Source organism: Dromiciops gliroides, chromosome 5 (genome assembly GCF_019393635.1).
Source record: "Dromiciops gliroides isolate mDroGli1 chromosome 5, mDroGli1.pri, whole genome shotgun sequence".
NCBI classification, from domain to species: domain Eukaryota; kingdom Metazoa; phylum Chordata; class Mammalia; order Microbiotheria; family Microbiotheriidae; genus Dromiciops; species Dromiciops gliroides.
In genome coordinates this window covers 224,972,874-224,997,892 of record NC_057865.1, presented here as the reverse complement: position 1 = coordinate 224,997,892, position 25,019 = coordinate 224,972,874, and the positions used below count along the sequence as shown (strand labels likewise).

At 46.5% G+C, this 25,019-nt stretch overlaps 2 protein-coding genes and 1 long non-coding RNA gene across 3 annotated transcripts; all 3 read right to left on the bottom strand.

Moving 5' to 3' along the window:
* Positions 1–1,265: 1,265 nt before the first annotated feature.
* ZC3H10 (zinc finger CCCH-type containing 10) lies at positions 1,266–6,650 on the bottom strand. Its single transcript, XM_043969077.1, is given in 3 exon segments — positions 1,266–4,223; positions 4,225–5,336; positions 6,374–6,650. Coding segments are annotated over 3 exon segments (1,416 nt in total). The 5' UTR covers positions 6,438–6,650; the 3' UTR covers positions 1,266–3,983.
* Positions 6,651–7,996: 1,346 nt separating this feature from the next.
* LOC122727464 lies at positions 7,997–9,448 on the bottom strand. The gene is made up of 4 exons (XR_006353147.1): positions 9,338–9,448; positions 9,194–9,218; positions 8,598–8,620; positions 7,997–8,325 (listed from the first exon to the last, which is right to left on the bottom strand). It is a non-coding gene; the product is annotated as an uncharacterized LOC122727464 (long non-coding RNA).
* Positions 9,449–17,213: 7,765 nt separating this feature from the next.
* Positions 17,214–24,792, bottom strand: PA2G4 (proliferation-associated 2G4). The gene is made up of 13 exons (XM_043967797.1): positions 24,511–24,792; positions 22,626–22,754; positions 22,292–22,397; positions 22,074–22,143; positions 21,707–21,799; positions 20,996–21,059; positions 20,680–20,758; positions 20,505–20,583; positions 20,234–20,367; positions 19,629–19,723; positions 19,346–19,473; positions 19,186–19,239; positions 17,214–18,706 (listed from the first exon to the last, which is right to left on the bottom strand). Exons 1-13 carry the CDS (start codon positions 24,596–24,598, stop codon positions 18,641–18,643), a joined length of 1,185 nt encoding a protein of 394 aa, XP_043823732.1. The 5' UTR covers positions 24,599–24,792; the 3' UTR covers positions 17,214–18,640.
* Positions 24,793–25,019: the final 227 nt, after the last annotated feature.

Genomic DNA, 25,019 nt, shown 5'->3' with positions numbered 1-25,019 from the left:
ATTGGGCTCTATACACAGTAGAGATGGCTCAGTAAATGTTGATTTAATTGTTGAATTCCTATTAATCTTTTGGCTCAATCAATAAGCATTAAGCACCAGCTATATGCTACACATTGTGCTAGTTGTGGGGCAAAGACAAAAATGGAATTGTTCCTGCCCCTCCAGGAGGATTACAGACGAAACAGACACATGTAAGTTTATATAAAATAAAAAGTAAATTTTGGGGGGTGGTGGGGCAGGGGGAAGGTCATTAGTAGATAAAGAAACAGGAAAGACCTTATGTAGGAAATGGTGATTGATTTGAGCCTTGAAAGAAAGTAGGGTTTCTAAGGGTCAGAGATGAAGAGTATGCATTCCTAGCGACAGGAAGTCCAGTCACAGGGGGACAGACAATGCAAAGGTAGAGTCCAGCATTCCAGTTTGTTAAAAAAAAACCACCTTAGTTTTGATTCTCTCACCTAAGAAATTAGCAATTTCTTTTCACTTTGTCATCTACACAGTTGCTAATTAATATTAACTGAGAGAAAGATTGAAAAAGAAGTGTCCAGAAGAATGCCTTCATCCAGGCCTGCAAGCAACACTTTGGATACACCTAACTAAAAGTTATGTATAGCCCCTGTTTCTCCAGTTATCTGCAAGACTGTTATGAATATCAAATGCCTTGATAAAATCAAGACACTGTGTCTGTTCTACCAATTTGGTATTCTATCCAAAAAGAAGAGAAAGAAATAATGTTAGTTGAATGTGACTTGTTTTTAGCTCAATTGAACCACCATTAAGCATCTACTATATGCAAGGCACTTGCTAGGTGCTCATAAAGAAATGACAAAGTCTCTGCCCTCAAGGAGAGAGTATTCTAGTATAATAAAAAGACAGGGTTAGACATGTACACAAATAAGTATATAATACCAGGAAGAAAATGATTGAATCTATAGAAAAGGTCAGAGGGAGAAGTCTAAGACAGGGATGGTTTCTTAACCTGGGAGGTTCACGAACGTGTTTTTAAAATGTTTTGACAACTGTATTTCAATGTAATTGGTTTTCTTTGTAATTCTTTTTACTTAATGCCTTTAAAAAAATCCTCTCTGAAAAGGGGTCCATGGCCTTCAACACACTGGCGAAGGTGTTCATTATCGGTCTACAAAATAGAGATTATTTTTAGCTAAGGGAATAAGGGAAGAAGCATACTGGAGATATAGAACTGGAAGTCATCTACATAGAGGCAATGATTGGAAGACATGGGAGTGAATCAAATTTGCAAATTGAGATTGTATATAGAGAAAGAAAGGCTAAGAACAGTCTTGGGAGACACACTTAAGAGGGCAAAGAAATAATAAGCATCAGTGAAGAAGGTACATAGATAAGTCAGAAAGGTACAAGGGTCACAAGGAGAGAATAATGACACAGAAGTGAAGGAAGTAGGGAATGTCAAATGCTTCAGGATGAACACTTGAGAAGCAGTCACTAGATTATGCCATTAGTTCACTATGTTTCGGTACTGTGGTGCAGTTGTAAAGTAGACTGAAGAGGGAGGGAATATTGAGAAGGGGTGGGTCAGTATCAAGTATAGACTTTTCCCCACTCCTGGATTAGCACTGAACGGGAGACAGAAAGGCAGTTTACAGGATGGTGTATGGTCAAAGGAGGGTTTTCATTAGGATACCTGAGCATGTTTAGAGGAATGAGAATGAAGATGAAACAGTAAAGAGATGGGTCAGTGGAGAAGTCCTGGAAGAGAGTGGAGGGAATATGGAAATGGGCATGAGTAGAGGGGCTGGCTTTGGCAGAAGATGCATCTTATTTCTAGGACAAATCAAACACTCAAAATTTATTAAGTGATCTAATCCAGGTGCTTGGGTTACAAATACAAAAAAAATTTTTTTTTAAACCAACTCCCCCCCCCCAAAAAAAAACCCTAACCCAATCCCTTAAACTCTATCAAAGGATGATAGAGAAAAAGATCTTAAGTTGTAGAGATGAAGGAGAGGTAAAGATAAATGGCTTCGATCTTCTCAGGAATGTGGTAAACAAGGTTCACTTTTTTGAGTATTTGAGAATAAAGGAGATTTAGAACAGCTGTTTGGGGGAACTTGATAGGGGACAAAAAAGATAAGTGAAAGGAGTGTGAAACAGTGAGGAGCAGTCGAAGAGCACAAATTTGTGGGGGAGACAGCCAGCTTGGTTTTGTGACTTCTTCCAGAAACTCCACTGCTTGTGAGCAAGAGGCTGAGAAGGCAGATGGGAGGGGGTAACAGGGTTAGAGATTAACAGGACAGGAACATCACCCTGTCAATGAGCCCATGCTGGCTTCTGGTGTACACCACATTCTTTTTCAAGTGCTCATGAGCAATTGTTTAATAATCCATTTTTAGAATTCTTCCAGGGACTGATGCCAAGCTTACTGGTCTAGTTTCTAGAATCTATCATTTAAAAAAAACTGGCTGTTTCCAATCTTCTGGCACGTCTTTATTTTTGGCTTCTGACCCTGAGTGTGAACATGGGGGACACAACCAGAGAATGAAAGAATCAGGGGTTCTGGTCTATTTGAAAGGTCCTGAAAGATAGCATAGGAAAGTCCAACCCAACCTCACCCTTCCCTGCTAACAAACATGATGTCCAATAAGATGACACTTCTGATTTTGTCCTTAGCTCAACCAACTACTGAAGTTTCAACTCACAAGAGGAGCTGATGAAGCCCCACACTGGTAACCTTAAGGGATGGAATAGAATCTCTATGTCCTCCTTATAGGTGTTAGGAAAGGGATCAGCTAAACAGGGAGATTCATAAGAAATTACCCTTTTACCACAATATGACTCAGTCTGTTGGCTTTCTGAGGTAAGGAGGGCCAGGAGAGGCATCAGTGGCCACTAGACAACTTCACAGATGCAGTTGGACAGAGAATGAAACTTTGCTTGGCATACAATCCATTTGCCATGGATATCTCCCCTCCCCCCCCAACTTCTCTAGCACCTGCTATTTCAAAGTCAGGGAGGAAAGAGCCGAATCTGTCAGCTAGATGAACACCCCCATCCTGGCTTCCCAGCAATACCTTTCACTACCCCTCCTCCACCAATGACCCTAGGAGCCCTGGTTAGCAAGGCTGCCTGGGAATAACACTGCATTCAAGACACAGACAGGTTATTTTTAAACCTTACCATGTGTTGCTAGTCCCCTTACCCCCAACTTGATTCTTTACAGATCCCCAGAGCTTTTCCGAGTCCTGGGATCCTTGGCTCTTCTCATTGTCCCCTACAAAGCCATTTCCAGATTGCCTGGGGTGGGTTATGTTCATATTTTAAAACAGGACTCCCAACACACATAACCTCCCAGTAAGTCTCCATTGCCTCCTTTTGTTAAAAATAATTATTTTATTTCTTTGGAAAATGGTAGGGCCCTGCTCTGTGGACTCCTAACCCCACCTGGGTTAACAATTCCTTAGCTCACTGCCCTAAAACATTAGGGCCTCCTGGTATTCCTCTCCCCAATGCTGGGCCCAGAGGAATTCTCACACTGAGAACGGGTCAATCTCTGAGTCTGAAAGCTCCGTATTCTGACTCTCCTTGACCCCATCCCCCCTTCCCTTTACAGGGCTTGGGGTCATTTTCAAAAATCAGTGCTAGAGTCTATGCTGGGGGAGGGCAGCATTTGGGAGAGCTCAATATCCCATCAGTCATATCTTTCTGGGGATGCAAAAACCCTTCAGTCATCCCTGCCTCTCCTGGTGGCCTGCAGTCCTTGTTCCCTTGCAGACCCCTCCGGTTGGGTTTGAGGGAAGCTGGAAAGGTTCGTTTCTTAGGAGGCTGGGGAAAGTCTAACATTCCCTCACCTGTTCTAGGAGAACATACCCAGTACTCATAAGTCTGCTATCCTTATTCCCTCATGTGGTCCCTTCCACACACATGAAGATGAAAAGATGAAGGAGCCCTCTTTTCCCACCCTCTTTGCCAGGGAGGCAGTATCAAAGAAGTGTCCAGTGACCTGGTCAGTGTGGCATGGCAGTGATGCGCATGCTCTGTGAGGCAATGGGGTAAGTCACCATGGGGGTGGTGGTGTGGCTCATTGTGATTCCTGCCAGTGGCTGGGCCATTGAAACAGCCACAGGGGCCACAGACACGGCCACCGGGGCCATAGAGACTGGAGGCGGGGCCATGCCTTGGGCAATTGTCTGGGCCAGGGCGGCTGAGAGCGGTGTGATCTCTGGGTTCAGGTGGGGGGGGTGGTGGTGGGGGTGGTGGTGCTGTGGGAGGTGCTGCATTAGTCGGTGGGGCAGCTGGTGCACCTGTGGGGGCTACAAGCTCTTGCTGGGACACAGGTCTAGGCTGCAGGGCCTGGCTGCTGAGTGTGGTGTGTGTCTGGGCAATGCCATGGTTGTAGTTGGTGACAGTGCCCACGCTGGGTGCCAACGTTTGTTCTGTGGCTGGTGCTGTGGAGCTCAGCGTCATGACCTTGGCCTGGTTACGGAACTGGGCGTTCTGCTCCAACAGGACTTCATTGGTGGCCAACAAGTTGCTGACCTGCTTCTTGAGCTCCTCCACCCGCTTCCTGAGCATAGCATTCTCCTCTTCTAGCAATCGACACTCCAACCCCCGGGGTGGGGCCAGGCTGTACTCAAATGTCTCAAAGTGGGAACCATCTGGGGCACACCCACCCCCTCCCCGACGACGTTTGGGGCACGGCTCATGGTCCTCAAAGCCCCGGTCTGGAAGATCGTATGTGTCATAAAGATCGTGGCGACGGTTGGTGGGCACTGAACCTGCAGACCCCCCTCCACCAGTGCCTCCCCCACCCCGAGCTTCAAACTCAAAATCCCGCTGCAGATGCCGGAATTTGCACTTGGCTCCTCGCTGACAATCCCCTTTGAGAAAGTCTCGGCAGATAGGAACCTCCTCTTTGCCATTGGGGAGGTCAGCTGGGGAGAGGCCCAGGCCGGCTGCCACCTTCTGCCTTAGCCGTGGGGGGAGTTCACCTGTCTTCTTGTAGCCATCCTCATCCTCCTTGGAGCCATGGATAAATCGGCAGTTCAGACGACTACACTCCTTGTTCTGGAAGTCATGGCAGAAGATGAATTCGTTCTTGCTCACACCCAGGTTGGAGACCTCACTCATGTCCGGGTGGCGGTAGCGACAGCGTTTGCCCCGCTTACACACATTTCTCAGAAAGTCTCGGCAGATAGCATCTGAGCTGCCTGCATTAGCTCCTGACCCAGCTCCACTGGTCTCCTCACCGCCACCACCTCCAGAGCCTCCATTGCTGCTCCCTGTGCCATTGGTATAGCCATCTCGGTCAGGCATCCTGGTCCCACTCCAAATGAGTGGCTTCTTCCTTTTCTGCCACCCTTGGGTACAAATAGGAAAAAGGAAAGCAGTGTCAGATAAAGGAATCCCTGGAAAAGGACCCTGCTTCTCCCTATTCTTGGCAGTGAGACACTGGCCGAAGGGGCCACTAGTAGATTCTGTGCCTACCATTCTTACAGACTGGAACTGTTGTCGCTGCTGGAGTATGAAGAGTATCAGGAAAGGTCTTGCCCAACCCACTGTGCACCTGATCTTGTTGATTCACTTTCCTTGCTTATTTTGGGCAGGGGAGAAGGAAAAAGGGGGGGGCAAGGGGGATGGTTAAGCCACCCACCTGCTGATTAATGAGGGTTAGCTGAAGAGGAGGGTAGTGTATGATTCTACCTCCCCCTCTCACTGACCTTATTAAAGTTATGGGAATGAAATCAAAACTTCTCATAAGTGTTTGAATAAGCTTGGGGGACGGGGTGAGGAGTTGGGAACAGGATGCTAAGAGGGCACTAGGGAAAAGGACAATAGGGGCACAACCTTCATTTGTATGCTCTGGTTTACTCTGTACCCTTCCTAGAGCTCCTGAAGGGGTGGGGGTAGAGTGGCTTCTATATTCCACATTTCCAGACTCTGTGGAACCGTGGAGGAAGGGAGAAGTGTCACCACCTTGGGAAGGCCCTAAACTTTTCTGGGTGTCTATTACATGGGGAGGAGAAGGATTCAGCAGCTGTTGTCTCCCCACCCCCAGGATAAAAAGCTTTTTGGGAAACAAGGCCAAAATGGGAGGAGGAAGTTAATCTGAACTCTGTCAACTCCACAGAAACCTTCTTTCAGTCCCTCCTCTGTTACCAATACCCCTTCTCACCTCCTACTCCTCAAAACCCCACCCCTGCTCAGATGGATTTCATGAGAGGTTTGACTGAACACTGAGCCAGGATACTCCTCACACTCATAAAGTTCCTATTTATTTATAGACTCTATAAAATCCTCTTAAATCTTCCTCTTTCCTCAAGGGACATCTGAACTATTAAGTCCACTGCCTGTATCACCCTCTGGCCCAGGTTTGCTGTCTGTTACCACGTCTTACCCCTAAGTATTTTCCACATGATGCTCAGGCCCCCTCTGCTGCTCAGGGAAGGCAACGCCATCATTCTTTCCTTGAATCAGTGAAGCCTCTCCCGCTTTACTCCCATTGCCCAGATTATTTTTAACCCTGGATTCCCTCCTTAGCCCTCCTTCAAATGGGCCTAACTGACCCAAGATGCAACAAAAGACATGCAGCAACAATGGTTGCAATTAAGGAAGTAGGACCTAGAGTGGGAAAACTGGTGCTCAAAGAGATGACGAGTGCTTTGGATTAAAATCGGCGAGCTAAACAACATCCATCCTGAGCCCGTGCTCACTGCACACTCTCTCCCCTCACAACTGTCCCAGGATAGATACCTAAGCGAGCTCAGGTAAAGTCTGGGGCTAGGGCAGGAATCCACCTCCACATCACTGATGGGATCTGAGCGGGTGGCAGAGCCTTAGGGGAGGTCTGCGGGTTTCCATGAAGCTGCAGAGTCCAATAGGGTAGAAGGATTGGGGAGGGTCTGCCCTCTGAAGAGTCTTGACTTAGGATGCCAGGTCCCTTAGGTTCCAGGGTCTCAGTTCTGTTTCCTTCCTGTCAAAGGGAGGTGATGGTAATGAGGAAAGAGGGTACGGGAACAAGACAGAACCGGGGTAACGAAATGTGGCGATACGCGTGGGAAAGCAGAACTTCGGGCCGGAAGGAGACTGGGGAAAACCGCGTGGATACCCAGGGTTTGCCTGGGGCTGCTGAACACCAGTCCGGCGGAAGCTGGGAGGTGAGAGCGGGGGCCCTGGGGGTTAAGCAGCCCCGCGGCGCGCCGGGCGCGGGGCGGCAGGCACGGGCTCAGCCACTCACCCAGAGCCCCAGTCGGAAGCCCAGGGATCCGTGACGTCACGGGGCAGGGAGAGGGGTGTGCTGAGCGAAGGGGAGTACCTGTGCTCAAGAACCCCCGGCGAGGGGCCTAGACTCACAGAGCGGCCCCGCTGGCCGGCCTGCGGCCGAGCCAGACCAGGCAGGCGTTTGGGGCCAGCCCCGGCTCCTCCCCTTCGGGCGCCGCCTCCCCCTCCCTCACCTGCAGCCGCAGCCACCGCTGTCCCTGATGCAGCCGCCAGTACCGCCTGCCGGCTCCGACTCTGACAAAGAGCCGCCCACCTAGAGGTACTTCCGCTTCCGTAGGAAGCGGCGACACTCTAGGATCTAGCCCCGGAACCAAACTCGATCGACGCGGTAGCTGCGCAATCGGCTCCAGGAAGCTCCCAGCAGGCTCCGCGCGTTACGATGGTAACAGAACGCTTTGCACGGCGCGACAACCAGGAAGCTGCGCGCACTCGGGTACTAGCCTAAACCGCGGTCAGCTTGCCCCACCCTCCCACAATGCCCGGGGGCGCCAATTTTTTAATACCTCCCCCCATTCCGGCATCTATTCCACCCAGTCCTGCCCCCATCTCCCAAAATCAACTCCTGTTCCATCAATTTTCATCGCCTAGAACTCACTGCAGAGCCAGACATCTTTTTGTTCCCCTGCCCTCAAGTAAACAATCATGTCAATTCCCTGTCTTATGAATTTCCCTTATAACCCCTCACTGCACAAAAATGGCATCAACAGGCACCAAGACCTCGAAATAACACACAAGCTCATTTTTTCAAACAAGAAGTTGCGAGGATTTATTGTACAGGTGTGCTACACTAAGCCACAAAGAACAACCAGTCCGGAATGATAGGAGTCCCACGGCACAAAATCAAAAAGGTTAGGTGGCATGTCCTTTTGTCAGGGAATTGTCAAATGGTGGTCCTTCGTCAGATGGTAGAGCTAGCATAGTGCTTCGTAGGGAGATGAAGTTTCCAGATGATTTCTGCCTTCGAGAATGTCACCAAGGGTCATTCCATCTCTGCTCCTGTGGCCTCAGTGCTCAGCACGGTCTGATTACTTGGACCTCTGCCTCATCTTTCTCCTCTTGCGTTTCAGCCTGTAAATGGGAACCACCAGGTAAGCCCTCCAACTTCCTTTAAGGGAGTCAGTGAACGTATTCACCTAATGCATTTTGTTCCCACTGACAGCAATCGCACGAGCAAAAAAAAAGGGAATCGAGAAACGAACCCAGTTTTTCCTCCCAACTTTCTTCTTTTTGAAGAGTTAATTTTAAAAAGTCGCGAACAGTTTCAACCTAACGACTACATATTTTTTCTTTCAATTTTATCACAGCCACCCACAACCCCCATCTTAAGGAACTCTACTTACCTACGCATTCGCTTCTTCCTCCACTGTAGTCCAATACGAGCCGAAGTAAAATAACAACAGTCAGTTAGTACCCATAACAGTAAGTCCCCAAAGCAAGCAACCGAATCCACACTGCTTCTACATTTAACTCATGTTTTCCAAAACATAATCGGGCGCATGATCCTTTCTCGCTTTGCCAAAAATCTATCTTCTTTCCTTAAAATCGGGTCTAGCCCAGAAAACTCGGTGCATTCATTTGGTTACGATACGCGGTAGTGTTCATCTCACCCCGGGCGTTTGGTGCTGAGACTTTAAAAGCAATCCGGCCAGCATTGAACCTTGAGAATCTCCAGGTCCAACACTGACGCCCCGTTCTCCCCTCCACCCCAGCAGCAACTGTCCCCCACCCCCACTCCTGCTCCCTTTCCTGCCTTCCTACCCGGAAAATCAAGATTTCATCTTCTACACCTCACCCAGGCCCCGGAGCCCTCGGATCTTGGCGGGCAAAACGCCAAGCCAAGGCCGCACCTTCCTTAACCCCTTCTCTTTAGGCCAAATGGGCCTCCCTCTCCAGCGACTCCTCTGCCCCAGATCTGGGTCCAGGTGACCCCACTTACCTTGGCTCTCATGGCGCAGCGGAAACTGTTAGGGAGAAAGGAAAACAACAAGGTTAGTCTGGACGGCGGATAGCAAACGCTGCCTCCCGATGGCAGCGGATTGTGAACTCCTGCTAAGAGGGTGGAAAAGGAGAAAGCACTCACTCGACAAGATGGCGCTAAGAAGAAGAGAGAGAACGCCTCTTGCGCGTCTTATTTAACGATACGATCGTGTCGTCACTTCCGTCCAAAATCTCTCACGTGTCCGCTCCCCGGGGGCGGAGTTTCCCAGGAAAGGAACAATGGCGGCTGTCTTTTTCCTTAAGCATCATGGGACCTCGATTACCCGGCGTACCTATGGAAAATCCTTGAGGAACACCTAGAGGAGTCACGAAAACGTCCATCAGGCTCTCCACACCGCCGACTTTTCCACTTCACTGTCCTTTATCCAGATCTTTCCATTATTCCGATACTGGAGCAGCTGCCCTTTTCCAACAAGGCCTTTGGGGGAATCAAGGTCATTTCCGCCCTCACTCCAATTGCTTCATGGGAGTTGTAGTTCTTTGGTGGCGCTCGCCATTTTACCGTGGATGGTCCAATCTCACGTGTGGAGGTGAGGTCCAATAAGTGTGATCGGGGAGAGAAAGTGGGAGAGGTTGCCTAATTCTTGTTTCGATCTCCGTCCCCAGCGTTTATCAGTCTCAAAGATAATTTTCAAAACTAATTTATCTATTTTTAAAAAGTATATACACATATAGTTAAAATCAGCAAAAATCTGCCTTCTCTCCTCTCCCCTGTCACCCCTAGCAACTCTTCCCTCTTGGGGATTGGGAATGAAAGAAAATCAAAATCGCTGTTATACACAGGTAGTGTTCATCCCATACCTATAAGTCAAACAAATTTCTCCATTGGCCATATCCAAACAAAACAAATTTCTACATTTGGCCATGTTAAAAAAAAAAGTCTCCATGGAGGAAAATGCTCTCCACGTTTAGAAAAAGAAGTAGGGAGTCGGAATGCAGATTGAAGCATATATTTTCACTTTTGTTGCTGTTTATTCTTTATTGCGTTTTTCCCCCTTTTGTTCTGATTCTTCTCTTACAACATGGTTAATGTGGAAATATTTAAAAAACAACAACAACAATGTAAGCTTGTTTTTTCATATCTCCCCCCCCCCCAAAAGTCCCATTCTTTACTCCTAGCCTTTCATGTCTCTTATGAGGAGATGGGTAACATGTTTCATCTCTTGAAATGTAGATAACAATTCCTGATTATTTAGGAAAACTTGTCTTTGTCATTTGCTGTCATTGTATACACTGTTATCCTGCTTCTGTACACTCTGCATCAGTCAATATAAATCTTCCCAGATTTCTTTGAAACTGTCTCCATTTCTTACAGCACAATAATATTCCATCACATTTATGTACCATAACTTGTTTAATTAATCCTCAGGTTTCCATTTTTTGCCACTTCAAGAAGAGAAATATTTTAGCACATTCTTAGAATTTTTTTTGTTTAAGTCTAATCCTTCCTTTCCTCTACCCTTCTCCCATTTCCCTGATGAGTGAGTTATGCTTTTGTACCTGACTATTTTTCTTCCTTCCTTTGACCAGTTTACATGAGAGTAAGGTTCAAGCGTCAGCCATATCTTCCCCACACTCCTCTCCTCCCTGTTTGTATAGATGTCTACTTGTTCACACTGATTATGTAAGAATATTTTCCCTTACCTTCCTTTCCTTTCTCCCCATATCTATCCTTTTTTTTTTTTTGTGAGGCAATTGGGGTTAAGTGACTTGCCCAGGGTCACACAGTTAGTGTGTTAAGGTTCTCCTGACTCCAGGGCCAGTGCTCTATCCACTGTGCCACCTAGCTGCCCCCTTCTATCCATTCTTAAGATAATAAATAACAGACCCACTCCCAGGCCTTCCATCTAATTAGATTACCCCTAAGACTTCCATGATGATAGGCAAACTCATTATCTCCTCCTTTCGATTTTTCTTCCCTCCCCCCCCCCCCATGTCCAGGACATCACCATGCTTCTGGTCACTCAGGTTCCCTACACTACCGAGTACGTAACCGGCTTTACCCCTAATCAGTTGACTGCCTAGTCTTGTTAATTCTACCTTCTCAATATCTCTCCCATCCATCTTCACATGGAGCCACTACCTAGTAAAAACCCTCATCAAATTTTGCCTGGATTATTTCAACAACTTCTTAATTATTCTCCTTTCTTCCTCTCTCTCCCTTCTCTAAGCTACCTTCCACACCGTTGCCAAAGTGATGTTTTTTTCAAAGTGATTTTATTAAAGCACAGTTCAGACATCTCTTCCCTGCTCAAAAAACTTCTTTGACAATTGCCTCTAGGATAAAATCCCCAGTCTTCAGGTTGACATTTAAAAGCTTTCACAATCTGGCTCCAGTCTATTTTTCCAGAATGATTACACATTCCTCTTCTGCTCCAGTCAGAATTACCCATCTACTTGCTATGTATACAGCAAAGCACCTTCTGCCTCCTTGATTTTGTTCCCTATGCTTCAACTCTACTTGGAATTGCAAGATGATTTTAAGGTTGGGCTGAATTGTCATCTCCTTACAAAGATCTTTCCTGATTTCTCCAGTTGTTGGTGCTTCCCCTAAATTAACTTGAATTTATTTTGTCCGTATACTCTATTTACTTTACCTGTGATCCTGATTCCTCTTTTTTCAAGTAGATGATTCACTCCTAGAGGTAGGGAGTATTATTAAGTGGCCAGCATGAAGCTAAGTGTTGGGGTTATAAAGAACAAAGCTAAGTAGTCCTGGTCCTCAAGAAATTTACATATGTATACACACATATATATGGTAATCTTGGTGGGGGTGGGGGAGACCAGGAAGTATTCTAAAAGGCTGAGGTGAGGAGGGATAGCATTCCAAGCATCCTTGTTGTGTTTGAGGCATTTTGGTAGGACTATAGAGTGGAGGGTTGGGATGGGGGTGTATAATAATACATATAATATAATATAATATAATATAATATAATATAATATAATATAATATAATATATAATATAATATAATATAATATAATATAATATAATATAATGTTGGTTTTTTGGGTTTAGTTTTAGATTTTTTTTTTTTGCTGGGCAATGAAGATTAAGTAACTTGCCCCAGGGTCACTCAGGTCCATGCTTTATCCACTGCACCACCTAGCTGCCCCAGATAATGTGTTTTGTTTTGTTTTTGTTTTTAGGGCAATGGGGGTTAAGTGACTTGCCCAGGGTCACACAGCTAGTAAGTGTCAAGTGTCTGGGGCTGGATTTGAACTCAGGTACTCCTGAATCCAGGGCCGGTGCTTTATCCACTTCGACACCTAGCTGCCCAGATAATGTGTTTTTAAGACTAGAAAAGTAGCATGGTGCCAGGTCATGAAGAGCTTTAAAGACAGATGGATGAGAGGCAGCTGGGTGGTGCCGTGGATAGAGCACTGGCTTTGGAGTCAGGAGGACCTCTGACACTTCACACTTACTACCTGTGTGACCCTGGGCAAGTTACTTAACCCTAATTGTCTCACCAAAAAAACCCCAAACCATATATATATATATGACAGACAGATGAGTTTATATTCAGTTGAGGTAGGGCAGCCAGGTGACACAGTGGATAGAGCACCAGCCCTGGAGTCAGAAGGACCTGAGTTCAAATCCAGCCTCAGATACTTACTAGCTGTGTGACCCTGGGCAAATCACTTAACCTCCATTGTTTCCCATAAAGGAAAAAAGCCAACAAAACAAATATATTTAATAGAGATAGTAAGGAGCTGTCAAACATTAGTAAATACTCACACCCCAGCAGTACCCTCTGTCCTTGGAGGGAGGAGTGGAGCACTGCTTCTGAAACCTCCATTTAAAGCCCAGGCCAGCTGTCTCTTCATTTCCCACCTATCTGTACTCCTTTGGACTTCTGGAACATTATCTATCCTTGTCTCCCCCACCCCCCATGGCCCCTTTTAATCTTACATCTGTGTAGTATCTTCCCCTCATTCATTTAATTGTGAGCTCCATGAGGGCAAGGACTTTGTCTTTTTATACCTGTTTACTGACCTGTTTTATTTTATTTGTTTTTTTGTTTTTGTTTTTTTTTTTTTGCGAGGCAACCGTGTAATTTAAAATTCTAAATGTGGGTTCTAATCTGTCCCCCCCAGTTTGGGGAGAAACTGACTAAAATCACTGAGAAATGAATTTAGGTGTTTTAAGGGTTTATTGAAAGATAGTAAAAGAAAGAGAAAGATTGAGAACAGAGTTCCTATAGTCTGACAATCCTAAACTTCCCTAGCTTCCACCACCACCACCACCATCTCTTGCTGCCAAAAAGAGTGAGCTCTCTGCACAGCGTCTGCTTCCTCCTTCCTGTTCCCCACCCAGAAATGGGAGGTTCTTCAAGCTGATTGGTTCACTGGGCTGGAAGGTGGTCAAAGTTCAAAGTTGTTAGCTTCTGAGAACAATTACTTTCTTAAGAACCCTCAAGTACCAGCCAGATGTGCTTACACTCTAGTAAGGTGGTCAACAGTCAGTCACTTTATCTAATTAAATCAGTTTAAATCTCCAGGTGGGTCCCTGAGTATCTGCTAAATCCACTATCTTTTTTTTCCTTTTATTTTCTTATTTTTTTTTTTTAGTGAGGCAATTGGGGTTAAGTGACTTGCCCAGGGTCACACAGCCAGTAAGTGTCAAGTGTCGGAGGCAGAATTTGAACTCAGGCCCCCCTGACTCCAGGGCCTTTATCCACTGCTGACACCTAGTTGCCTCCCAGACCTATATTTTAGGAAAAGAGCTTTGGTAGCTTTGTGGGGGATGTTTTAATGGAAAGAGACATAAGGAATAGAGACCGATAGCATTGCTATAGTCCAGGTGAAGTGATGAAGTCTTGAACTGGATAGTGATTGTATGAGTGAGGAGCAGAGAATATACCAGAGGGTACAGTTGGGGAGGTAGAAACAACAAAGTTCAGCAGCTGATGGGATATGTGAGGAGAGTAAGATTGAGGTGTCCAGGTCGCCAAACTCAGTGACTAGGACAGTGGTAGACAATGGAAATAAGAAAGACAAATGGGTTTGAGGTTTTGCTTTGGACATGTTGATTCTGAGATGGCTATGGCACATCTGGTTTGAAATGTCCATTTGAGCTCTGGTGATGTAGGTCTGGAGCTCAGGAGGAGAATGTTGGATCACTATAGACATTTGGGAGTCATCAACATCAAAGTGATCATTGAACCCCTGGAATTGAAGAAATCAGCAGAGGTCTGAGTAAGTGAAGGGCAGTTTTTTCCATGCTCCCTCTAGGCAAGTCATTCTGTGGGCCTCAGTTTCCTATAAAACAGGGATATCTACTTCACAGGTATCTGCTCCATGATGCAAATAAGGTCATGTGAGATGAAATATGTAAAGTGCTTTGTAAATTTTAAACCACTATATATTTTGATTTTATTTTATTTTTTGGTGGGGGCAGTGAGGGTTAAGTGACTTGCCCAAGGTCATACAGCTAGTAAGTGTCAAGTGTCTGAGGCCAGATTTGAACTCAGGTCCTTCTGAATCCAGGCCTGGTGCTTTATCCACTGCACCACCTAGCTGCCCCCTTTAAACCACTATATAAATATCAATTATTATTAGAAGCATTCTCAAAGTTTAGTTGTTGGAAGGAAGCAGATTAGAGATCAGGAAATCTTCTTCCCCAAGGAAGAAAAGAAAGCTAGGAAAACAGAAGAGAGTCCTACCTGAAAAGGAAAGGATAATTTTAATAACAGCTAAGTAGTGGCTCTTTGAGAGAAGATGGATGGGAGAGATATTGAGAAGGTAACATTAACAAGGCTAGGCAAGTCAACTGATTGTGGCAGAGCAGGTGGAGGGAAAAGTCCGTATGTTCTCATTTGTTCTTTTGACTTTAATTGGTTTCAAAATCCAGTGCTCCCCACCTCTCCCAACACACATACCTACCACCACTCCAGAGTGAACCCAAGTATCTGAGGTGCCTGTTTCCCCATTAAAAATCAAGATGTAGGGGCAGCTCGGTGGCGCAGTGGATAGAGCACTGGGCCTGGAGTCAGGAGGACCTGAGTTCAAATCCGATGTCAGACACTTAACACTTACCAGCTGTGTGACTCTGGGCAAGTCACTTAACCCCAATTGCCTCACTAAAAAAAAAAAAATCAAGAGGTAAGGTCACAAAGACATAAAGTCACTGGGCTGAACTAGTCAGTATATCACTCTCTCTGCTACTTCAGCTACTCATTCCTCCAACTGAGTGAAGTTTAAAAGCAAAACAAATGATAAAAAAGGGCAAGCTGGTCATTAAATTTGTTAACTTCAGAATAAAGACTAGGGGGCTGCTAGGTGGCACAGTGGATAAAGCACCAGCCCTGGATTCAGGAGTTCCTGAGTTCAAATCCAGCCTCAGACACTTGACACTTACTGGCTGTGTGACCCTGGGCAAGTCACTTAAACCCCATTGCCCCACAAAAAGGAAAAAAAAAAGAATAAAGACTAAATAGTTCTAGGAAAATGAAATTCCAACTGTCAAAGCTAGAATTGTAACACCTGAGGAAGAGCCTCAGAGTGGGAACAGATTATGACACCATTATCCCCTCTCCTTTGTGAATAAAATTCCCAAATACCAGCTCCACTCACCTCTACTGCTGTGTCTCCCTAAGAAATAAAGGAAACAAGAAACCACCTAGTCCATCATCCTGAGGCATGAATCTCACGTACACATATATGTCCCCACTTTATCCATGAAGTTCCCTAATTAGGAACTTACTGGTAGTTTCTAGTTTCCCCATATTTTGGCCCAGAATCAGCCAGACAGTTTGATGTACTAAAAAGAGCATTGGCTTTTAGAAGTGGAATCTGAGTTGGAACCTCTTTGCTACTTGGATACCTTGGGGCAAAGTCACCTTTTTTCATCCTCCTCCTCCTCTATTTCCTGATGGTACCTAAAATACTTCAGTTTCATGGAATTTAAAGCTTTAAGAGATCTTAGAGATGATCCCTTATTTTACAGAGAAGGAAAACAATTAATTTCTAGGGTTCCTTCCACTTCAAAATCCTGAGGACCAGATAACAAGACTTTAAGGGTCAGGCAAAGTGATGAGTAATAATACTAACATACGTATGCAGAAATATGTATAATCTGATGGTACACATCTAATCTATATCAGATTGCCTTCTGTTTTGGGGAGGAGGGAGGGGAGGGTGGGAGAAAAATTTGGAACTAAAGATTCCATGGAAACAAATGTTGAAAACTATCCTTATATGTAACTGGAAAAATAATCAAACTTTTATTAATAATACTATGTAATTATAACAAAATATTAAGGTTTGCAAAGTATTTTATAAGTACTATATTATTTTATCCTCTTAACCCAGGGAGGTTGATGCTATCATCTCATTTTAGTTATTAAGCAACTCACTTAGGATTTGAACATCAAATCAAGAACTGTTCTTCACATCATTAAGATTTCCAGGTTTCTCACCATTATGGTTATGGGCCTTTGGACACAATTCTGTTCAATGCCATTCCAAAAATGTTGGATCCAGAACTGAATTGGCCTCACCACAAGGTATGTGACAGGGCACTGTTAGAAGTAGAATTCACTTTTGAAAACTCTTTAGCCTCAAGTTCAATCTGGGCACAGCAGTACATCACGTTTTTTTCTACATCTTCCCTACTTGTACTTGGGTAAAGAAAGAAACTATCAAATGAAAAATCTAGCACTTGTTATTACTATTAGAGGAAACCTCACCAGATTATTGTTTGTCAAGATCTTTTTGGATTCAGATCGTTACCCAACAATTGGCTATTCTTCCCAGCTTCTCAAAAGTTTTTATACATGCTTTTTAATTCAGATCATGGCTATTAGAGTTGATTTGTTTAGAAAAGGGTCTAGCAAGAAGATCTGAGGCTGTGTCTTCCTTGCCTCACTGGCATATTAATAAACATGCTGGGATTTTCAGAGACTTATCTACCTGCTGCCCTCCCTCCAAGCAAATCCATCCACACACTGAACACAAATATTACTTATCAATTTTATTTTTAAAAAATAACAGAACATTCCTGGGGGGGATGGGGTATCCTATTATTTCTGAACAAATGGACTCGAAAGAGGTACATTTCCACTCCAGAAAAATTAAACAACCATAAATCTCCCACTTCCTACAGACAAGTCTTAAAAATTCTAATCCAGAGAAATTAGTGGGATTTTTATTATCCTTTCATTGCTCCCAAGGAGGACAGAATATAACTTAAGATGGAATAAATGGCCCTCATATTAGGATATAGTGGGGAGCTATCATATCCTAGGGAACCTGTTCCAGTTTACTGGAAGTTGCTTATCCAAGACATATCTTCTACCAAGACACCCCCCCCCACCCATCACCAAATGAGCAGCATTACAAATGGCACATCAGAAAATCATCAGCAAATCCAATTTGTTTTATTGACGCAATCTCTGTGCGTTTAAAAACCCCAGGACTTAGTGGGAGCCCCAGCTCCCCAAGACCCCACTTACTAACTGCCCCTCCCACAACAACCCACAAAGCCCCAAGAATCTGTACAATCCAAGTCAACAGCTTCAGAAAGGAGGAGCCCCTCCTTAAGAGTCAATCTGCTCCCCTGACTCCTGCCCTCTCAGAAGAGGGACGGTAGAGCACCACACACAGGAACCACATTGGCAGATGGGGCTTTCAGCTCTAGATTGGAACTACAGGCAATTCCAGGAACAAGGTTGAGTTGGGAAGGGCCATTTCTTTATAGTTCTGTGAGAAAACAAGTGGATCCTATCCTTGTAAAAACTAAAAATTTAAACAAGAGGATCCATACAACAGAAGAGAATCCCAGAATTACAGGCTCCAGCTCCTACAAAACGGGAGGGGCCTGGCCAGACAGCTTGGTTCTGAAAAGGATTCTGCTACATAAGAATCAAAATGAGAAATGGAGGAAGATACCTCCCCAACCCCATTTTGAGGCAAGACAGAGACTCGAAGAGGCAGAATGGGGCTGGCACCCCAAATAGATATTGACCACTAGGAAAGAGGAGAGTAAAAAACTTCCAGGGGAGGTGGTGGCGGTGCATAAGCTAGATCGGCCATCTGCCTCTCCCTGTAGAGCTGGGCCATCAACCTTGACCAAGCAGAGAGAAATACAAAAAGGTAGAAAGAGGGGCTTGAAGACAGGTTTTGACTCCTGATTTTATTATTCAATTTCTTTTTTCTGTTTAAAGTAGTCTGCGATGGCCAGGAGCCCTAGCCTCCCAAGGCCAGAGTCAGTCGGAGCTGGTAGTCATTGGAAGGAGGGTTGTTTGTAGGGATTGGGATCAGGGGAGAGGTTCCCCACTCTGCCAGCGGTCCTGGGTGGAAAAGATGAACCGCTCTTTGTGGAGCCCAGGATGTAATAGGAGGGGAAATAGGGAGGAGTACTGGGCTAGGGAGATGGAAACCAACTCAGTCCCCTGCTTCATTCTCTTCCGCTGTTTCCCCAGTGGTGGCGTTCTCTGCAGTCTTGGAGGCCTGCAATGGAAAGGACAACTAAAAACCGTTAACAGTTTGGGTTAGTGTCTGGGTCAGTTTGGTGGGATTAGGGCATAAAGGGACAAACTTGTCAATGCTTCTAGACAAGGGCCAACAGGAGTCTGAATTCCTCTTCAGTGAAGTATTCTTAGACTCAAATCATTTGGTTTGGTTTTTTAAACTATTTTTTTCTTTTGTCACCTGAAGCCTGGGACTCTAAATTTGGACTCATAAAAACTGGGTTCAATCCTGAGGGGGGCAGCCTAACCTCTAAAAGAGGAGAATCAGACTTCTGTCTTCTTTCTGACTTGTTAAAGCCCCACCATAGCATCTAATTCTCTGGGGAAAATCTCCAAGACAAAGGCTCAATATGGATGCTATCTAGGGCCTCTCCAGGAGGGATCACCAGGATCCCTTCTCAGAAAAGGAAATCAAGATGAAAGTAATGGACCCAAGCTATCAGAAGGATTATAACTAACCTTCTTTTTTTTCTTTTTCTGGGTCTTCCGACTGGCTGAACTCTGAAGGAGTGCCTAGAGGAAGGGGAAAGAAAGCCGATGACGTGTAGGGAAGAAACTGAGTATTTTCTAGGTCAGCTGACAGAGGTCCTGGATCCCCCACTCCCACACCTCTACTCACCTTTAGCTCTGCATCCTGGACCTCGAGCTCAGACTTGTACAGCTCAGGTTCAAAGGGACCACTGGTTATTCGCATGGGGCCATTAGGCATGAGCAGCACTGTGAATTTGAACTGGGCAACAAACTCACCTGTGGAAGAGGGAAGAAAGGTTGGGGGGGGGGGGAGGTCTGATTCCTCTCCCCATACCCTGAGCCCCAAAGTCACTCAACTCCAAAGTCAAGGAACGAGAGCCAAGAACTTAACCCGTCACTGCTTCTAACCACCCCACGGTGCCAGCACTCACCTTCCTTCTCATACAGAACATTGAATGGTTGTAGTAGCTCATGTTTAGCGCATTCCACCACACCCATCCGAGCTTTCTTTTCATCCTCAAATGCCCTATATTCAAGAATATATGGGGATGCAGGTGCTGTTACCACACTGTCTGTGCTTTCAATAATTTAACCAATATCTATTCTCCTAATTTATACAAGACACCATGTTGGGTACTGAGGATATACACAGACAACAACAAGATTGTTCTGGCCCTCAAGGAGCTTACGTGGGGAAGAGGAGAGAGGAGAATACAACAGGAACACAATCAAAAATACAAAGCAATTTGAGGAGGAAGAGTATACTGACAACTGGGAAGATCAGGAAAGGCTTCAGGGAAGAGGTGGCACCTGAGCTGAACCTTGAGGATAAAGATTCAGAGAAAGAGTTGAAGAATGTATTCTTAGCATCAGGCCCTAGCACTTTTTTCTCATCCTGAATTCAAGAATCCATCATTAAGTATATATATGCCTTTGACTTGGGGGAGACAAGTCTGGACAGGTAGGAAGGATGGGTGTGTGCAGGCAGGCTCTGAGTCATTCCCAGTCCCCAACTTGTCCCCATCCAGACAGGTACCTGAGAGTGAATGGCATGGCGTCGAATCGCCTCTCCACCTCGCTAAAAAAGGCACGGGAAGTTTTCATTTTCAGGCCATACTGTTTTGAAGGATCTCGCTTATAGATGGTAGTTCTCTGTCCTGCGTCCTTGGCCTACAAGAGAATAAACAAGAGACATGTCCCTAGTCCAGCCCTTCTCCAGCCAAACTACTTCCTCGTGAACAATGAATGGAAGGGTATCATGTCCCTTCCAACTTTGCTTCCCTTTCTCTCTTTTGGAGGAAGCTCACCTTGCCCTCTCCTGAGCTCACAAGAACATCCACGGCATAGACTTCATGGACTTCAAACTCTGCTTTTTCATGGTCCTTCCTGTGGCAAATAGAAGGAAAAGAAGATTAACAATTGGGGGTGAGGAGACCTTAAAGGAATATGGAAAGATTTATAAGGACAGGGGTCTAGACCTACTTCTGCTGGTCTGTGGGGTTTTGAATGATGGTTTTTTCTCCATCGATGACATGTTGCTTCAATTGGTGAGACAACATACCTATAAGTAGAGGGGAGAGAGTGAGCCTTTGGCGCGTGGTGTGACAAGGAGGAAGTTGTTAGAACCCACCTCCCTCAGCAGTTTCTAAGAGAAGCTGTCCAGAACAGACAACAAAGGGAGCCTAATCCTGAACTCAGGAATGAGGCTTCTCTGCTCTGGGCCAGGGGAGATCCCCTGAGTCTTATCTCCTGGCTGAATACTCATCCTGAACAGAGACCCTTCAACCCACAACCTTACCTTCTATTGGTGTGCAGTTAAATGAATGGGCAACTTTGTTCCAGGCATCTGTAACTTGTGTGTTCTAGAAGGCACAAGATCAAAATCAGGATACAAGTAGAGTCACCATTGCAGCCTCCAACCTTAAACTCCCCACCCAGAGAAAGAATGGGAACTACCCCCGGAATACTGGGACTCAAACTTTTTTGGTCTCAGGACCCCTTTACACTCTTAAATTTTGGAGGATGTCCAATATTATTTAAAGTATTATCATAAAAATAGTCTTGACCTACAGACCCCAGAAAGGTTCTCAGGGACCTCCAGAAGTTTCCAGACTACTATAAGAAGTACTAGCCTAGAACAATCATTCTAACTTTTTCATTGTCTAACCTATCACCCTCCTAACCCTAAAGCTACATTAATATCAAGCTTTCCATGCTACTCAGAGGGGAGAATAAAAGCAGCAGTTTGTCCTCCTAACTTATCTCAGCTATGTGCTATATGAAAAGGAAAAATGGAGAGAGAGGAAAAAAAAATGAATGTAACAATAATGGGAAAGAGGCAGACAAGTAGTGATCTTCAAATAGTTCAGGAGGGCTCACAGAGAACTGAGGTGAGGACACACTTAGATGGGAGGCAGCTAATCAGAATTCACTCTGGGGTATGGGGTTAATTGGTGAGAGAAGAGAAGGCACAAGTCTCCCTACAGTTGTATAAACCACACTCCTATACCTGGTTTCCAGGCTTGACCAGGCGCAGGGCTGCCTCAGCACACAGGTGAGCTGCCTTAATCACATCTGCTTTTCTCCCTGTCACGGGGGTGCCCTGAAGATAAGAGAGAGAAGCGATCAGTACCTTTCCTTGAACATGACCCTTGCCATACTCATCCAGGGAGAAAAGTAACTTTCCTTTTTTCTTCCCAATCAGAGGGAGGAATTTAGGGAAGGGGCACTTTAAACAATGTCGTATATCTGTAGAAATAAATGTCTAGGTATTTTAATGGCTTGGATTTGGGTAGGGGAGGACATAAACAATATAGCCACACCCATACAAGTCTTTTGGCACCAAACAAGGGGAGCCTCAAGATCAAATCACTCACCTTAGATGCATTAACCACGAAACTGTGGGCCACATTTGCAATGAAACCATCCACATGGACTCCTAGGTCACTAAAAGACACAGACAGAGCAAAGTGTTAGGAACATGATTCCGAACATGACAAGCCCTTACATGAGGCTTGAGGACCAGCCTGGGTACAACAAGGAGACTAGACCAAAGCTGAGGAGAGGGTGGGCCTTTAAGTGGTCAGGAACTTACATTTTTACTAAGTCACCCTCCTTGAGGATGTAGTCCTGGTCGCTCTTCAAGGGGGAGAAGTGACAGACACAGTTATTTACCGAGATGCTTGTAGGGAAGGCAATACCTGTAAAAAAAGTGACTGTCAACCCTAGTACCTGCTTCTCCCGAGTTCTAGTACCCCTAAGCCAAAGAGGAATAGGGCCTTCACCAGATTCCACCCAGGCTTAACCATTTTGACTAGATTAGAACAGGTCTCTGGTCCCCTTCCCCACCTATAGTGCCGAAGTACTTCAATCCCAGAGATGTTTACACAAGTTTTAGGTCATTAGGAAACCAGAATAGGGCTTGTTACCTTTCTTCATCTCCTTTTCCTTCTTGAAGATCTTTCCTGTCTCCTCCATAATCATGGCATCGCCCTTCTCACACAGACCCAGCACTGATGCCCCTGAGGTTGATGCCTCCACCACCAGCCTCAGGACTCCTGGTAGGATAGATGGGTACATCTTGCTTAGAACACCAGCATTTCATCCTTATAAGGAGTGGGCACGACCTTGGTAAAATAACTTGGATGTCAAGCCTCACACTTAATAATAATGCCCCTAGCCCACATCCCAGGAAAGCTGCTGGAAAACCTAGATAGTTTCTCCTCTTCAATTTGGAAGCTAAATTCCTTTCCATCTCCTTTCCTCAAGAAAAATAAACAACTCCCTTTTTAACTCTTGGTCAAAACATAACAGATTTAAGAATAATTCCAGCCATGGTCTGACCTTTTTCCCCTCTCCAAAGTTAGGAAGGGGGTACCCTTTGATGTAATAGGACAGGGTTTATGAACTTTAAAAGAACCCAGGGGAAAACCCATATGCAAGAAAAGCAAGCTAGAAGGTTGTTTATAGGCATCAAGAACAGAAGGAAGACAGCTGAATACCAAGACTGATGCCTTGTTAAATGTCCTCTTCTTCCATCTCCTGATACCCTCAAATTAAGTGTGTTAGTAAGCACAGCACATAAAAACTTCACCATTCCTCAAAAACGTCCTAAGACAAAGTTGAATGAAATTAAATGCTGAGAGCACATGGGTCAGAAGCAGCAGTGTACCCTAAATACTCAACAGAACCGGGGACTTCAAAGGAGAGAATTGTTTTCCTCATCCCACAATCTTCCAACAGCTGAACTCTAAAGTTCTCAAACCGCCTTGGTACGGGGTTTTAATGTGTATGTGACGATGGCTCTTAAGAGAAGCAACCATGTCTGAGCCTGGAGTGTAGTCAAACCTCAATTTGGATCCATCTCTTTCGTAATCAAAAAAAGATGTGACTTTCCCAAGCCCAGATTAAGTACTACTGACAGTACCAACCCTACCGAAAGTCACTGGGACAAAAGAAAAGACATAGCTGCTCTCCTGAGAGGGGGTCCGGATACGGTGCTGAGAAAGACCAAAGGGGTTCTGGGGAGAAGTGGGAAACCGTGACACCTGCCCGGCGGCGGGGACGGCAAAGGGACAACTGCTAGCAAAGTCACCGCGAGCCAAATAAAGGGGAAAACTTCTCCCGGCTGGCAAAAAGAAGCTGTTTTCCGCCTAGCATTTCCTAAGCCCGCAGCCCGAGTGCGGAGAGACACGGAAAACACCCCCAAGGAAATGTCAATTCCCGGGGAAATCGAAGCTAACCCGGGATGTCCCCGGGGTGGCTCCGTGGGACTTGGGGGGAAGGGCAGGAGAGCAGTGCCCTGGGACGTCGCTCCGGGAGCAGCGGGCAGGCTGCGGTGGTCCAAAGCTTTGGGGGAGCCCGCCTCGCCCGAGCCGTGCCCGGGGAGCCCCCCATGGGAGGTGGAGGCACGGAGAAGAAAAGGCCCCAGCGAAGCACGTGGCGGGGCAGCTGGTGTCAGCTGCGGCGGCAGTGGAGGAGGGAGCGCCCCGCATGGGGGACTCGGCAACACGTGCCCGGGCCGGCCCCGGAGCCCCGGCCAGGTGCAGAGGCCAGCCTGACCCCTGGCCCCGGCGTCGCCCGGGAGGACCGGACCAGGTCCCGGCCCCGGCGCCGTTTCCCTCGAGGCCCCCGGAGCCCGAGAGGGGCGCGCCCTTCCCTCACTGCTAACTGCCCGGCGCCCCAACCGCCCTGGCCCCGACCCGGCTCTCCGCACGCCCCGAGTCACGGCCGCGGCCGCGGCCCCGCAGCCCGAGGCTCGCCCCCGCTGGATTCCGCCCGCCCGCCCGCCTTAGCCCCCCGGGCCGCACTCACGGTTGGCGATGTCGCCCCCCATCTTGTACTTGGTCACCACCAGGTCCTCGGCGATCGTCTGTTCCTGCTGCTCGTCCTCGCCCGACATCTTCTCGCCGCTGCCGCCGCCGCCGCCGCTACTGCTGCTGCCACCGCCGCCGTCGCGGTTGTCTCCTGCTCAGCCGCCGCCGCTTGTGGCCGGAGCCCCCGCGGTACGTGAGGGAGGAGGGAGAGATAGCGAGCGAGAAAGCGCGAGCGGGCGGGCGGGCGGGCGAGCAGGCGCGAGCGAGCAAGCGCGCGGTCTCCGGCGTAGGGCACTCTGGGATGGCGAGTCTCCGCTACCGCGGGCCACCAGCGATACGTCGCACCAGGTGTACTACAACTCCCGGCCTGCCTCGCGCCTTCCAAGTCAGGCCCCAGGGCCTTGCTTTTGCATGCCTATACTCGCGCCGGGCACGCTGGGAAGAGTAGGTCGGCCGGCGGGAAGGCGGGGTTGGTGGCAAGTGGGAGGAAGAGAGAAGGGAGCGTCC